Source organism: Sorex araneus, chromosome 1, assembly GCF_027595985.1.
Source record: "Sorex araneus isolate mSorAra2 chromosome 1, mSorAra2.pri, whole genome shotgun sequence".
Classification (NCBI taxonomy): domain Eukaryota; kingdom Metazoa; phylum Chordata; class Mammalia; order Eulipotyphla; family Soricidae; genus Sorex; species Sorex araneus.
In genome coordinates this window covers 405,434,610-405,450,504 of record NC_073302.1, presented here as the reverse complement: position 1 = coordinate 405,450,504, position 15,895 = coordinate 405,434,610, and the positions used below count along the sequence as shown (strand labels likewise).

General features: G+C 36.1%; 1 protein-coding gene across 1 annotated transcript in view; it reads left to right on the top strand.

Moving 5' to 3' along the window:
* Positions 1-15,895, top strand: part of NAMPT (nicotinamide phosphoribosyltransferase) — a 36,115-nt gene that overhangs the window by 12,374 nt on the left and 7,846 nt on the right. The window contains exons 4-7 of the mRNA XM_004602114.2: positions 2,318-2,446; positions 8,522-8,680; positions 9,244-9,380; positions 13,575-13,800. Coding sequence (XP_004602171.1) covers positions 2,318-2,446; positions 8,522-8,680; positions 9,244-9,380; positions 13,575-13,800 — 651 coding nt within the window. The remainder of the gene's footprint in view (positions 1-2,317; positions 2,447-8,521; positions 8,681-9,243; positions 9,381-13,574; positions 13,801-15,895) is intronic.

Below are 15,895 nucleotides of genomic sequence, written 5' to 3'. Positions count from 1 at the left end.
TCAAACTTAAGTTGGCCGTGTGTAAGACAAAAGCTCTACCCAATGTACTATTACTCTGATCCCTAGTAATTTTTTTCCTGTTGGCAAATCATAAGCATTTAGTATTTATTGATGTACATAATTGTTAAAATATTAGTGAATTTAAAATAATAGCACTTTTCATAAAAGTAATTTAATAGATGGTGTGAATTTATTTAATCACTACCTAATAATTCTGGGGAATTTCCTTTACAATTTAGAATGGTTTGTTACAGGTAAATAAAACTCATCTTATTATTTGAGGTACTGTAATAATCATGTCTAGCATTTTTAGCTCCATTGCTTAAAGTTTTTGGCATCTAGAAGCATGACAGTGGAGTTATCAGAAATATTTCCTCTGGTGGTTTTCTTTTATTATGAAGATAGATCAGGATGGGACCTGTTGATCTGTTGGCATCCTTGTGATGTTAAGTGTAAATTTATGTCTTTAAAAACATGCAATATAGGAGACCAGAGAGATAATACTGGAGTTAAGATGTTTTCTTTGCATGAAGGCAGTCTTGGTTCAATCCCCAAGAACCACCAGGACTGATCCCTAAGTACCATTAAGAGTAGCCCCTATATGCAAAACAATTTCATTGTGTACTTTCAAATAGTAAATTATTAGAAGTACAATATTGTGCTTTTATTGTAATACTGCTTTGCTGTTTGGAACTTACGGGTCTTTTATTTTTATATTTATTTATTTATTTTTTATCGGTCTGTGATATATTTTAATTTTGTATTTGGTGTGAATCGTCTAAATTCTTTTTTTTCCCTCTTTTTTTTTTATTAATGAATCACCATGAAGTACAGTTACAAACTTAATGAACTTTCATGTTTGCATTTGGTTTACATCCCTCCACCAGTGCCCATTCTCCCCCACCAATGTTTCCAGTATCCTTCCCACCACACCCACCCCTTGTGGGTCTTTTAATTAAAGTTTGTGCTAAAATTTTCCTATTTAAGTAAGGTTAATAATATCAGTTGGCTAACTCCTGCACTTCACCTTGTTTTGTTTGTCGTGAGGATAATAGATAAGAAGGTAGAATGCTTATTAGTATAATTTCCATAGATGGGGTAATCTTCGATTTATATGTTCGGAGACTCAGGTATTCATGGGGTATCGATCTATAGTTTTATCTTACCCATTTTACACACAGACTCTGAGACCTAAAGGGGATGAATTATGTAAATATCTATTAACTTATCATGTACAAATACATTCTCCCTTTGACTTTGAAGATAATTGTTGAAGTTGGCTATTGATTGCCAAAGCTCTAAAATGCAGTGATTGGTCTTTCCATTACCAAAATGATTGGTTTCACTTCTACCAGAATAAGGAGAAAACCTATTAGAAACCTATTAAAGTTTCTTCTACTGACAAGGACCTTTTCTTTCCTTTTCTATTATGTGTGTTTGCTTTTCTTTTTTTTAAGTAGTTCCTTAATTTGTCTTTTATTCTTAGCCTTTTCTTTATGAAAATGACCTGATTAAGGCCTCAGAGATAGTTGTCAGGGTGCGTGTTAGCCATACACCCAATCTGTGTTCAGTTCCTGGCACCACACAGATACCCTGCTCCCAAGTATTGCTGTAGGCCCCCAAACACCACCAGGTGTGGCCCATTAAATACCTGACACCACAGGCCAGGCCACCATCATATCCTTAGTTGCTTGCACTGAATAGTCTTTCTGGTGGCCAAGATTTACTAGTGGAGTCCCCTGGCTCTTTGGGCAGCTCTCCTCCCTCCACTCCTGCCCCTAAAAGAGAAAGTGACCTGCCCAGAAGAAAAGGAATAATCTTTTAATACTTTTGGAATATGTTGGGATACTTTTATTTTGAATAAATTTAAGAAACATTTTTGTTTGCATCAGTTTAAAAATACTTGTATCTTATAATAAATATTAACAGAAACGCTTTGAGGGCATACAATTTAAAAATTAATACTAGTGCACACCTAAACTGTTAATCATTTATATTTCAGGAGGAGGTGGTTTTTATTTTTATTTGTTTGTTTGTTTTGACAGGGGTTGGGGCACACCCGGTGGTGCTCAGGGCTTACTCCTCTGGGGACCATATGGGGTACCAGGGATCAAACCTAAGTGGCCACATGAAAAGCAAGTCCCTATCTTCCATACTACGCTCCTATCCCCGAAAAGGGTGTTCTGACAAAATTACTAGCAATTTGTGTCTATAATCGAAAGTTTCTTTGACAGTAAATATAACTTGTGTAAATTGTAAAGAACCTTATTAAATAGAAAGTTGGTTGAATGATACATTTATTATTGTCTCTTACCAGAAATATGATGGACATCTTCCAATAGAAGTAAAAGCTGTTCCTGAGGGTTCTGTCATTCCCAGAGGAAATGTTCTCTTCACAGTGGAAAACACAGATCCAGAGTGTTACTGGCTTACAAACTGGATTGAGGTGACTTGGGTTGTTTTTTCTTTTTATTTTTGTTTTTGTAATTCTTACATATAAGTTGAAGATGTAAAAACTATTCAACTGGGATTTTAGTGTGTGGATTACTATGGTGTGAAGCCTGGGTTTGATCCCCCAACATGACAAGGAAAAAAAGTTACTATTGATTAAGCTAAGTGATCTCTCTAACTTACTTAATTTTGTAAGGCCTCAGTTTCCGCATCTACAAAATAAAAGACTAAATATGTTTCCTTCTAGTAAAGTTAATATGCTAGATGTTAGCCAAATAAAATTATTAATAATTATTGCTGAAGTTTGGTTGTCTTTCCTCTTCCTATATGTATATAACTTTAGGGAAAAAATTAGAGTAAACAGCACAGGTACATTTTCCGTAACAACAGACATTTTATGGATAGTCTGTTCTAGTGAGACTAAAGGAATTTTTTAATTTCAGTAATTACTTTCTTCATAATCTTACCAGTTTAGAGCCTAGACCTTATTACCATATATTTCTTATCTCTGTACAGTCAAGATTCACTGAATTTTTTTATACAATCATAAACCTCCCTAAATAGCTAACACTATCCTGCAGTTGGGGTGACAAAGGATGGAAAATACCACATTTCCTAGAATCTTCAGCAATCAAAATTGTGTGGTACTGAAATAAAGGCAGACTCTCAGATCAATCAAATAGAATTAGGAGTTCAGAGAGAAATCCTCAGGTAAATGAACAGTTAATTTGTGACAGAGGAACTGGGAGCATGAAGTGTAGAGCAAGGAAAGCCTCATCAACAGATGATTTGGGGAAACTGGATAGCCACATGCAAAAAATGAAATGATCTTTGTCACACCATACGTAATAGTTAATTCAAAATAGATTAGGCTAAAATTGATAAAATAATAGGAATTATAGCAGAACTCTCCAGGATATGAACCTCCAGTGACTTGATTCCATTGTCAAAGAAAAGTAGAAATACATTGGTATATATCAAACTAAAAAATTGTGTATGGCAAAGAACACTCAGGCTGAAATTTAAAAGACACCATACTGAACAGGCAAAAATATTTACCCACCATTCATCAAGTAAAGGGCTAATAACCAGGATGTATAAAACATTCACAAAGTCTAATAGCACAAAAACCAATAACCCCAGCAAAGAATGGGGAAAGAAGGTGAATAGATGCTTCCTCAAAGAAGATCGAAGGACAGAGAGTAGGCTTGTGAAAAAGTGTTCATGGTCACTTACCATCAGGGAAATAAAAATCAGAACAATAGAAATAGCACCTCTGAGGGTGGAGTATATCAAAAAAACTGGAAACCACCAATGTTGGAGGGCATACAATAGAAAAAAAGGCATCATTCACAGTTTGTGGGAATGTCTTCTAGCATAGTGTACTTTAGTCTGTTTACACTTGAGAGAGATCTGGCATACCAATTCATGGCCCAGCAGTTATAAGCAAGGCAGTTTAGTGGTTTTCAACCTTTTTATACCAGCAGACCAGTGGTTGAAGGACACTGATCTGCCTTATCTTCTATGGGAAACGGTATAGAGTCTTCTCAAAAAATTTAGAATTTTCAAATTTCCACATGACCCAACAATTTCATTTCTTGGCACTTACCCCCAAGACATAACAAACGTTAATTTGAAAAGTATGTCCATAAAAGTGTTCATTGCAGTCCTTAAGTGCAATAGCCAGAATACAGAAACAGTCCAAACAATCCCTAGCACTCCATGTGGTCCCCTGAGCACTGCGAGGTGTGACCCAAAAACAAACAAACAAATAATAATAATTAGTAAGAATGCTGAATTGGTAGCAGAAAAACAATTATAAGGAATCATTAAATAGAAAATAAGGTTGTAAACTAGATAGAAGTTCTATCTAGCTGTTTCTACAGTGACAAATTGCCCTATTGGAACACAAGTATGGAATTTACTGCATGCTCTCCCACACACACACATGCACACCCTGAATGTAGGGCTCATTAAAGGTTTATTTGGGGTTTTGTGGGTTTTTTTTTTTTTTTTTTTTTTTGCAAATGTTGGGTAGGGGATTAAACCTAGGTTGGCTGCATGCAGGGCAAACTACCTTATCCACTGTACTATCTCTATTGCCCCTGGATTCTACTTCTCAAAGGCTCTTGTTTCTTGGGCTGAGAGATGGTATAGCAGATAAGGTTCTTGCCTTGCATGTTTGTTGACTTCAGTCCCTCAAACTCCACCAGGAGTGACGCCTGAGCACAGAGCCAGAATAAGTCCTGAGAAGAGCTGGGAATATCCCAAAGATTTTAAAAAAGAAAAAAAAAGAAGGAAGGAAAGGAAAAAACCTCCCAAATTAAAAAAAATTTAAAAGAACACCTCTTCTCGAACTGATTTATAGATTTATCTCTTTAGAGTTATGGTTTCTTTGTGGGAAGCAATTCCCAGATATTTGACTCCAGATTATTTGGTCTTTGCCTGCCTTAGTTAGGTCTAGCAAAAGGATCCTAATATCTTTATTTCAAGATTTTAGGTTTGTTTTTTTTTTTTGGTTGGGGGATGGTGGAGTGGCTTTTGGGTCACACCTATCAGTGCTTAGGGCTTTCTTCTGGCTATGTGCTTGAGTCATTCTTGGCAACCTTGGGTGACATATGGAATGCCAGGGATCAATCCCAGTTGGCCATGTGCAGGGCAGATACCGTACCCACTGTACTATCCCTGTAGCCCCAGATCACTCCAGTTTGAATTGCAAAGTTCTGAGGTGCATAGTCCTTGTATGACCCACACAGACTTGGCAGGATGGATGGGGAATTTTCAGGAATTCCCTATCCGTCTGGAGGAATGTTGGCTCCGGCTCCAGCAGCATTTCTTTCATGTACACATTCCAACCACATGAGACTTGCTTTATTTGTATGTATATTTTTGTGGGCTGCTATGTTTATGAATTTTTTTCCTTTATCAATCCCTTCCACGGGGCCCCAGTGAAGGCAGCCAGACCCGGGTGTGTGTGGGGGGTGGAGGGGCAAGAGACTCTACATCGCTCACTTCTGGGAGCTTGGTTTTAGAGTTTCTGGATGTTGGCCATTGATGGATTACACGGCACCGGGGGCTGTTTCTGGGTGTGACTACCTAGGTATTAGAAAATGGGCAATCTGGGTGGAAGAAGCCCAGTCCCGATCCGAGCAGCCTTGGAGATCTGGGCCCCAGGTCCTGCACACCTGGGTTCCTTTGCCGGTTCCTTCATGCGTGAGACTCGTCCAAACGTGTGGAGAGTAGCCTTGACATCTAGTAGCCTTGTTCTCCCTCTTGGAGAACCTGATAAGCTACACAGAGTCTATTACCTGCACGGGAGAGCCTGGCAAGCTCCCCATGGCGTATTCATATCCCAAATACAGTAAAAGATATATACATACTTCTCGGAGAGCCTGGCAAGCTAGTGAGAGTATCCCACCTGCACAGCAGAATCTGGCAAGCTACCGTAGTGTATTTGACATGCCAAAAACAGTAACGATAGGTCTCATTTCCCTGACCCTGAAAGAGCCTCCAGTCGTTGGGAAAGACGAGTCAGGAGAGGCTGCTAAAATCTCAGGGCTGAGTATAATAGAGACGTTACTGGTGCCCGCTCAAGTAAATCGCCAAACAATGGGATGACGGTGATACAGTGAAGTGTTGGGTATCATACCCAAGCCTAACCTGACACATGCAGAGTTATGTGCTTTACCACTGAGCTACATCCCCAACCCCCTATATGGTTTTTAAGAACAGTTCATTCTAAATTAAATTCTTGTATTTGAATAACTGGTGGCAAAACTGAGAACTCAGAGAGGCCAAGAATGTAGAGGTAGCATAACATTGACAATGGAATCAAAAGAGTAGTTTCAAAGAAGTGGACGCTAGCGGTGGGATTGGTGTTGAAATATTATATGTTTAAAACTCAACTACCAGTAACTTTGTAAATCAGTTTCAGAAGTAGAATAGAGGTGTTTGGTTATGTAATACAGGAGTTTGCAAAATTTTCTATGATTTTATAACAAATTACCCTTAAATAACTATTACTTCTCATGATTATTAGATTGTTTACTTGGACTTAACATTTCCAGATTCATCTCAGAGGGTCTGTTAGGACAGGACAGTCAAAAATGACCACATTCCAGTTAGTGGAACTACAGGGCCTCCATAACTTAGAGAGTTCCATTTCTTGAGAGAATCTTAATGATTTACTCTATAGTTATAATCAGTAGAAGTTTCACACTATAGTTTTTTTTTCCTTCTTCTTTAAATAATGTAGTTGGAAAATCTAAGGTTAAATAATAACATTTGGGTTCTTAACTTTTTGGAGTTTTTTTGGTTTTCAATATTATTAATAATGGTTTCTCATTTCTCATGGACATAATTCCAACACCAAACCCATCACCACTGTACCCATCTCCCTCCCCAAAGAGCCCCAGGCCCTTCTTTATGCCCCACCTCCAAATGATGTGCATCATTTCCCCAATTATGTTGCCTTTGGATCTTTTGTTGCTACCTTGCTGTATGTCTTAAGTACCACATATGAGCTGGATCATTTTCTGTCTGTCTCTTTCATTCTGACCACTCAAGGCACTCACTAAACTTACCAACAAAAAATCCAAAGACCCCTTCCATAAATGTAGTGAGGAGATGAACAGACACTTCCCCAAAGAAGACATACAGATGGCCGATGGGAATAGAGAAAAGTAGTTATTGCCATTCATAATTAGAGAAATACAAATCAAAACAATAATGAGATTTCATCTCACCCCTGTGAGAATGACACATCAAAAAATCTGGAAATAGCCCATGTTTACAGGATTGTGGTGCGAAAGGAATTCTCATCCACTGTTGGGAGAAATGTTGTCTAGTTAACCTCTGTGAAAAGCAATATAGAGATTTCTCCAAAAAAGGGAGTAGAATTCCCATAACAGTTTTTAGTTACCTTATTGATTGCTAAGCTAGTGTTCAATAGAAGCTTATTTTTGTACATTTTTATTAGAAAACTAAATAACTTTTGAAGAGCTCAGATATTGTCACCATCTTAGTTACTTCTAAAACAAATTTTAAGCTTCCTCTAATAAACATCAATTTGATTTATAAAATTGTAAGAAATGTTTGCCAGACTGTGATTAAGGCTGTGTCTTTTGAACTTTTCCTGACAGCCAAAAGGAAAAAGGGGAAACCAAGGGCCAGTTCTTTTCAGAACTAAGAAACATACCTAGCAATTCTCTTATTTCTTCATTCAAGAATGTATATATAATAAGTAGTGAATTGTAAACATAAACAGTGACCCCTCACAAATTTAAAAGTGGCGCATACGAGGAAAAAGCCTCATAAATAAGTCTTTGGTGCCAACCTGACAAGTTTTATATTTAGAAATGTTCTTTGTGAATTGCTTTTAGTAATGCTTGACAACAGCCAAGGTCATAAAGCATAACTAGTGAATAGAATACTATCTCCACTATTTAGCAAAATTGTCCCAAGTATATAACCTAAGTCATATTAGATCCAGGGAAAAATTGGGGCCAAGATGTCATAAAAGAATAAGTGTATAGCTTTTTAAAAAACTGTGCCTTTTTTTAAGTTGTAGTCTTTAAACCTACTATTAGTTTATGAACTGTTTGATACAAGTCCACATTCCATATGAAACTAAGGATAGACATTTATAAACTTTAATAGAAATCTCTTCAGCAACTTTTATAGCAATTTTAAACATGTAAGAATTATTAGTCATGTTGTTTTTTAAAACTTTAAGTCCATGATATATTAAAAACGTTTTTTACAATTCTTCATCACAACTAGTCTTTTAAAATATTACTGCTTCTTTGGAATTTTAGATAGAGACTACTATTATTTCTTTCTCTATTATTAAGGACCTGGTATATTTATCCTTTGTGGTGTTCGTTTGCAGACTGAGCTATGTGCTGTATCTTTGAAACACATGTTTGATATCCTGCATTACAGTTGAAATGTCTGATTGATATTTCTGATAGTATGGGAGGAAAGTCCAGCACATGTCAGATAAAGCTAGGGTTTTTCTTAGAATTCAATATTTTATATAACAATTTTGTTACTAACTTTGTTACTACAGACTATTCTTGTTCAATCCTGGTACCCAATCACAGTGGCCACAAATTCTAGAGAGCAGAAGAAAATATTGGCCAAATACTTGTTAGAGACATCTGGTAACTTAGATGGCCTGGAATACAAGTTACATGATTTTGGCTATAGAGGAGTCTCTTCCCAGGAGGTAAGAAACTGAAGTGAATCATTGTATGAAATGTAATTGTTGGTTAGATTTTTGATACATTAATAGAATTGATAATGATTTAAGAAGGCCATATTGTTTAATTCCTGAAATTCAATCAGCAGATGTGTATTAAGTACCTACAATATGTGGATCTTGGTTCAAAGTATACATAATATTGGCTTTAACAAATATCCTTGTTCTTTACATATTAGCTGTCTGAATGGGTGATGGGTGTGGGTGGACAGATAGACACAATAAATCTAACAGATCTCAGATAATGAATGAAACAGAGAAGCACAGGTTAAAAGTAAGAGTTGGAGGATGGCGATGCTAGAATAGGGGTGGGTCACTATTAGATTCTCTTTGAGAATCATATAGTTGAAGTTTGACTAGTTAGAAAATACTGGATTTTTGTCATAAGAAACTGCCACTTTTAACAATAGTTCAGTGTTATCATTAAGGATAAAGACCAGTAGGTGTTTTGGGAGCTATGCTTACATCTCAAGTATGAGTCTTTTTCTCTTTTTTTTTTTTTGGATTTTAGTTTGTGGTTTATTTTCCAGACTGCTGGTATAGGAGCATCTGCTCATTTGGTTAACTTCAAAGGAACAGATACAGTAGCTGGAATTGCTTTAATTAAAAAATACTATGGAACAAAAGATCCTGTTCCAGGTTATTCTGTACCAGCGGCAGAACACAGGTAAAATTCTGTTTTAATCCTCCAATTATCTAAGCATCTTATTCTCTAAAACTGTATTTTTTCTTTCTCATAATTCAGAGGTGTTTTGCTTACATAACGAGCTAGGTACCAAAATAAATTTAAATAGTATAAATTCAGAATTTATATTTTGTCTTAATATTTTAATTAGGGAAGGTAGAAAACTCTTAACCATTCTAAAAATCAATTTGAGAACACTTTTCCAACTCATTGACATAAAGGTATTATTTTACTATTTGTCAGCCATTATATTTACATATGCAGAGTAGTTTTTTAGCCATTAAACCTAGAAGTATATAAAACCTGATCATATGTACCTTTCCCCTGTACTTCTGTATCACCTCATATCTTTGCCCAGGAGTTGTCATCTGGATCCAGAACCTCAATGATAAATAATAAGTAAACCCTTTATATGAAGGAGTAATGTTCACATTTTTATGCTTCCTTATGATCTTACTAAACCATCTAAAATTAAAACTACAAGGAAATTGTAATCTAATATAACCAGCTTCACTGGTCCTAGAGTTAACTATATTGAAAGATGGTAAAGTTTTTAAAATCATACCGACCCTTTTCTGGTTCTTGTTAAAGGTTTTTCCCATTATCAGTTCGGGGATATTTATTAAAATATAGTCTGAATATTGTGACATTCTAAAGCCAGATGCGAGGTTAAAATAAAACTGAGCTTTTTATGTAAGACTAATCTACTAAGTAATATAAGGAATGTAAAGATAGTTTAAAAAAAAAAAACTGACGCTGTCTTCAGGATTAAGTATAGGATTAAATAGTAGCACTAGCAGTACTCTGCTCTGATGGTTAAGAATGTTGTACAATAAAATGTTATAATTGGATAATTGAAAGACAGGAAGGATTATGTTCTAGTAGGATTAATAAACATTTGGAGAATAGCTTGTGAAATTTTGAATCTTGAGGACTATAATATTTATTAGTAATATTTTGGAAACATTTGTTCTGTAGGTAATATTTATTTAGTGCCTACTATATATCAAGCATATTATGTTCAAAGACCCAGAAGAGGAGACTGTGAATGTGTTTTTAGGTAATAAGAGCTGAAAGAGATTTTGTAAAGAACATAGGGTAAACTGGGAAGGCAGACTAGTAAAGCCCCTCGGGTTTGTTTGAACATTGACTGTTAACTACGGGTATAGAACATGCTGTTTTTTTGTCATTCTATTTTCAATGAATGTGAAAATAGAATAGGAGGTGAGCATTGAAGTTTGAACAAAGAAGCAGTATCAGAGAAGTGTTTCTAAAGAAGATTATCTTTATATAAATAATCTATGAAACTTTGCTGTCCTCCATTTTGATACAGGATAACTTAAAATTTTTTTTAAAGAATTGAGAAATTAGGCTTTATGACAGGTGCAGGCCAAGTGACTAAATGAATGGGAAGAAGTGAGTAAGGATGATCAGTGGCTTGACGGGTGAAAGTGCTAAATAATGAGCTCAGTTAAGGTTATAAGCATTGCAGTAGGCTTAGTGCAGTAGTTCAGTGGCTTCATAGATGAGTTTCAAGATCAATGAATTTGGCAAAACAGCCTATTCCCAATAGCTTCATTGTGATTAGACAATATTTTGAACTTAGGATGTTAAAATTAGTTTTTAAACAACTTATTGTTAAAAATTAAAATCTTCAGTTGTGGCTTCTTTTTCAAAGTAATAATGTCAGTATGACATTATAAACCTGAGAACAAAGGTAAAATCTTAGGGCTTTTGAGGTAAAACAGAATGAAAATCTATTTTATTTTCATTATCTCATAATACTATACTTGATTTCCTAACATATAAAAATATTTCAAATGTTTGAACTAAAATGTGAGGAATTGAGTGCCCTTACAATTGACATTCTGGTTTGTCTTGGGCAAGTCATCTATCTGTTAGTTAATTCAACCATACAAAAGAAGAGCAAAAATATTTAAATTTCACTGTCAGGGCTGGAGCGATAATACAGTGGGCAGGGCACTTGCCTTGCACGCAGCCAACCCAAGTTTGATCCCCAGCACCCCACATGATCCCCTGAACCCACCAGGGGTGATCTCTGAGCATAGAACCAGGAGTAAATCCTGAACACCACCTCATATGGCCCCAAAACCAAAAATAATAAATTAAAGTTTCAATATCAAGGTCATTGAGGATAAGTGAACCACAACCTAAAAATAGCCTTGAAATATTTTAGAGTATTGCCATTTGTTAAAATGCCTTTTTAAAGAATATATAAATTTGGTATGAGAAATATTAGGTAACTTTTCCTACAAATTATGGCAAGGTATCAAATTTAATCTGATGCTAGGAAGTCAGATTTCTACGTACATAATTGAGATTTCTCAATTTCTAGCATCAGAATAAATGAGAATGAGTAGAATTTATTGAATGTTTATGATCTTCACAATCTTAAAACTAAAACTAGAATAAGTGTTATGATGGGTTTATTTAGATAATATAGTCGAAAATGTCTCTGGGGGTAGATGAGGTGAAGCTGTCTCTTTATGGAAGAAAATCCTGGGTAAGATACTGATTTTTGAAATCTTGATCACAAGGGTTTTATTGAAAAGTTTTGAGTGTTTTTCACACAGGTAGGTGTATAGAGGGAGACAAGTGCCCAGGTTCAGAGCCCTTGGTTAGATTGAAGGAGAATACAGCATCTGGGGAAGACTGAAGAGGAACCATGGAAATAGAAAAGATTGAAAATGTGGGAGATGTCATTGAAGTCATTGGAAAGAAAACTTCAGGGAAGTTCAAATGCCATAGAGAAATCAAGTAAGATAAAGACTGAAAATGCACAGTTAAGTTTGCTAGTGTACATGACTGTATTCGTACAACACTAGAAAAAAAAAACATGCATAAGGCCTCAAGCTGTAGGCTATATTCTTGTATTGCAAACCTCCTAGTATAGTATTGATGGTCTTTGAGCAAAATTTGCTCCCTAAAGAGCAAATTCTGATTCTTAATAAAAGTTGAACCACCCTCTCTTCATGTGTGAATTTTCGCTTCACCTATAGATTCTTTCATGAAGTAAGAGGGTGGGTATCCTAGCTACTAGGAGTCCCTGTTGATGGGAGGACTATTTATTTAAAAAAACCTTTTACAAGTAGGCAATACCTCAGTCTCAGATGAAAGTAGTCTCTGGTTAGCTAGAGCTTACAACCCTAAACTGTAAATGCTCTGCTCTTTCAAGCATATCACTTAGCAGCATGAGAAAAGTTACCTATACCAGTTTTTTAGGAAAAATAGAATGGGTTGTTTCCATTATTTTCCATTTAATTGACTTAGGAAAATGGGGTGGAGGCAAAGCTAGAAAATTAGAAGTAAAAATGGCTTAGCTTAAGAAAATCACCACAGGTTTCAATTCATTATTAAATCCCACTTAATCATTTGAAAAATTATTTATATGCCATGTTAATTAGCCACCAAGTACTTAAGGTACATATTAAGTGTTAATCTATTCAGTAAAAAGAGCCATTATTCAGGGCACTGTAAAAAAATCACTATAATCATTCTTACTAAAAGAAACTTTCACAATTTCCCATTTTATGTTTTGCTCAAACAAAATATTAAAATTCTTATTTCCTGGGCATATTAATAGCAGATAATCTGTAAATGAAATAATGACTACCTGTCACCAGCTACTTGAAAATAAGTAGTTGATTTAGTAAGATACAGTATAAATAATTACCTAAGTAATTGCTCTAAGTGTAAGATTTTGAGAGGTAAAAAGATCAGGTGTATGTTCCTGCTATTTATTGGTATGTGGTTTTGAAAGTTCACAGAATGGAGTCTAGTGAATGTATTATTTGTCAAAATAATGGGAATAATATGTTCCTTTTTGACATCTTGGCATAACATACAGAAGGTGCTTTTTAGCTGAGAAGATTCAGGAGTAGAAAATAGAAAAGTAAAGCCTAGTTTATAATTGCTTGAATATCAGTTAAAAGCTAAAATAGCTATTGAAAAAGGTATAAATCTTACAGTTTTAAAAGATTTGACTAAGGAATGGCTTGGCTCAAACAACTAACTATGCTATATTCATTCATCAAATCGTTTGCCTTCTCTGCAGTTTTGATGGTGTGGTTAGTAATAATCATGAAATGCAAATAATAGGTGATTCAAGAAGAGATAGTGCATGCCTAAATTGGTATTTTCATTTTTGTTTTCTAGTACCATAACAGCTTGGGGGAAAGATCACGAAAAAGATGCTTTTGAACATATAGTAACACAGTTTTCATCAGTGCCTGTATCTGTGGTCAGTGATAGCTATGACATTTATAATGCGTGTGAGAAAATATGGGGTGAAGATCTAAGACATTTAATAGTTTCAAGAAGTACAGAGGCACCACTTATAATCAGACCTGATTCTGGAAATCCTCTTGACACTGTGTTAAAGGTAAAAATTTTAGTATATAATTTGATTATTAAAATGCCTAAGCTATGTCAGCATTGCTTTTAACCACATACTATTCAAAGATGCCTAGTCCAGCGTGTCCCCTTTGTTCAGAGTTGGTAGTCATGAGAGATTTTTTTCAAGGTCACACATTAATAAGAAAGAGGATGCTCAGAGTTATGAGTTATTAATATGTTACCACATACAGTTAAGTGTACTATTGGACAGATACTCTCTTTTCTAGTAATGGCTTTGTCTCAGAATCCTATGAATTGGTTACCAGATTTGGTTTTCCTTCATTGCAAGTTAGCACTGTGCCTATGAAGTTTTTAAGGCACAAAAATATATGCAAGTGGTAATGTGAAAGATAAATAATTTAGAAAAGACTTTCCAAGTACTAATTATTAGAGAACGCATTGATTTCCTTCCCCCTCCCCCCATGCATACAGTAAGGCTGCATTATTTTAGTGTTTAAGACTTGGTTTTGGTTTTAAAGCTCTGTAGAAAATATTTTACTTTAAAAAAAAAAGAAAAATATTTTATTCGTCTTAAGCTATTTCATCTAATCTCTGCAAAAACCCTGTGATTACTCTTTTTCATAACAATACTTACTCATAACTTACTCAGGGGTACACAATATATATTAACTAAGTACTTTGTTCACTGTAGATCATTTTATTTCCATATTTTACCAAGTAATGGTTTGATGATTAATTACATAGTCCTTAGTAAAAGGAGATAAAGAATCAAGATTTTGTTATACTGTTAATAGACTAATAAGAATGCCTTGTCTTAACCTGGAATAGTAACAGGCTTCATTTTTAGCAAAGCTAATAGGTTTTTGTTGTGTCCTTACTATCTAATAAAAAGGTACAGGTTTAGTTATAAGAATAAACAAAGTCTTGAATCTGAAATTTTCTCACTGTCAGAATCTTTCATCAGTTTACTTAGGGAAAAAAGAGTAATTTTGTGAGAAAATATGTCTTGGAAGTTTGTGATTTTTTTTTTCTTTTTGGGTCACACCCAGCGATACTCGGGTTACTCCTGGCTCAGCACTCAGGAATCACTCCCAGTAATGCTCGGGGGACAATATGGGAAACTGGGAATCAAACCCTGGTCGGCCACGTGCAAGGCAAATACCCTACCCACTGTGCTAGTGCTCCAGCCCCATTTTGGAAGTTTTTTATAGCTCTGACCAAGTAAAATATGGGGCTTAAAGTATTTTCTCCTGAGAGTACAGAGCCTGGGCCCCTCTGGGTCTTGTCCTCACAGCCCAGGGAACAGGGTGGGGACAGACCCTGACTCCGTGCACCCTGCGTGTGCCGGCTCAGAATGCAGTGACCTTCCACAGCGTGGACTATAGTTTCACCCTAGAGGAGTGGAAGTGACCGGACACCTCTAAGAGGAAGCTCTACCGGGTCATAATGCTGGAGACCTACCAGCACCTGCAGGCCATTGGTGAGAGCACTGTGACCCCCCCACCCCCTCATCTGTGCTTTACCAGCCTGGCTACACAGCCTATAATGTTGCTGTACCTACAAAATATTTTTTGCATTTTTGTTTATTGAATGAGTGAGGAGCTGGAGTGATAGTGCAGTTGGGTAGGGCGTTTGCCTTGCATGCGGCCGGCCTGGGTTTGATTCCTTCGCTTCTCTCAGAGAGCCTGGCAAGCTACCGAGAGTATCTCGCCTGCACGGCAGAGCCTGCAAGCTACCCATGGCATATTTGATATGCCAAAAACAGTAACAAGTCTCACAATGGAGACGTTACTGGTGCCTGCTCCAGCAAATCCATGAGCAACAGGATGAGAGTGATAAAATTTCTTTTTCTTTTTGGGTTACACCCAGCGATGCACGGGGGTTACTCCTGGTTCATGCACTCAGGACTCAGGAATTACTCCTGGCAGTGCTCGGGGACCATATGTGATGCTGGGGATTGAACTCGGGTCGGCCGCATACAAGGCAAACCCCCTACCCGTTGTGCTATCACTCCAGCCCTGGTAAATTTTTTTAATAGTTAATAAATTAGTGGTATATATAGTTAGTGATTTAATTTTTGAAAAATGGGTATCATCTTTAAGGTAAGTAGGTGAACCTAA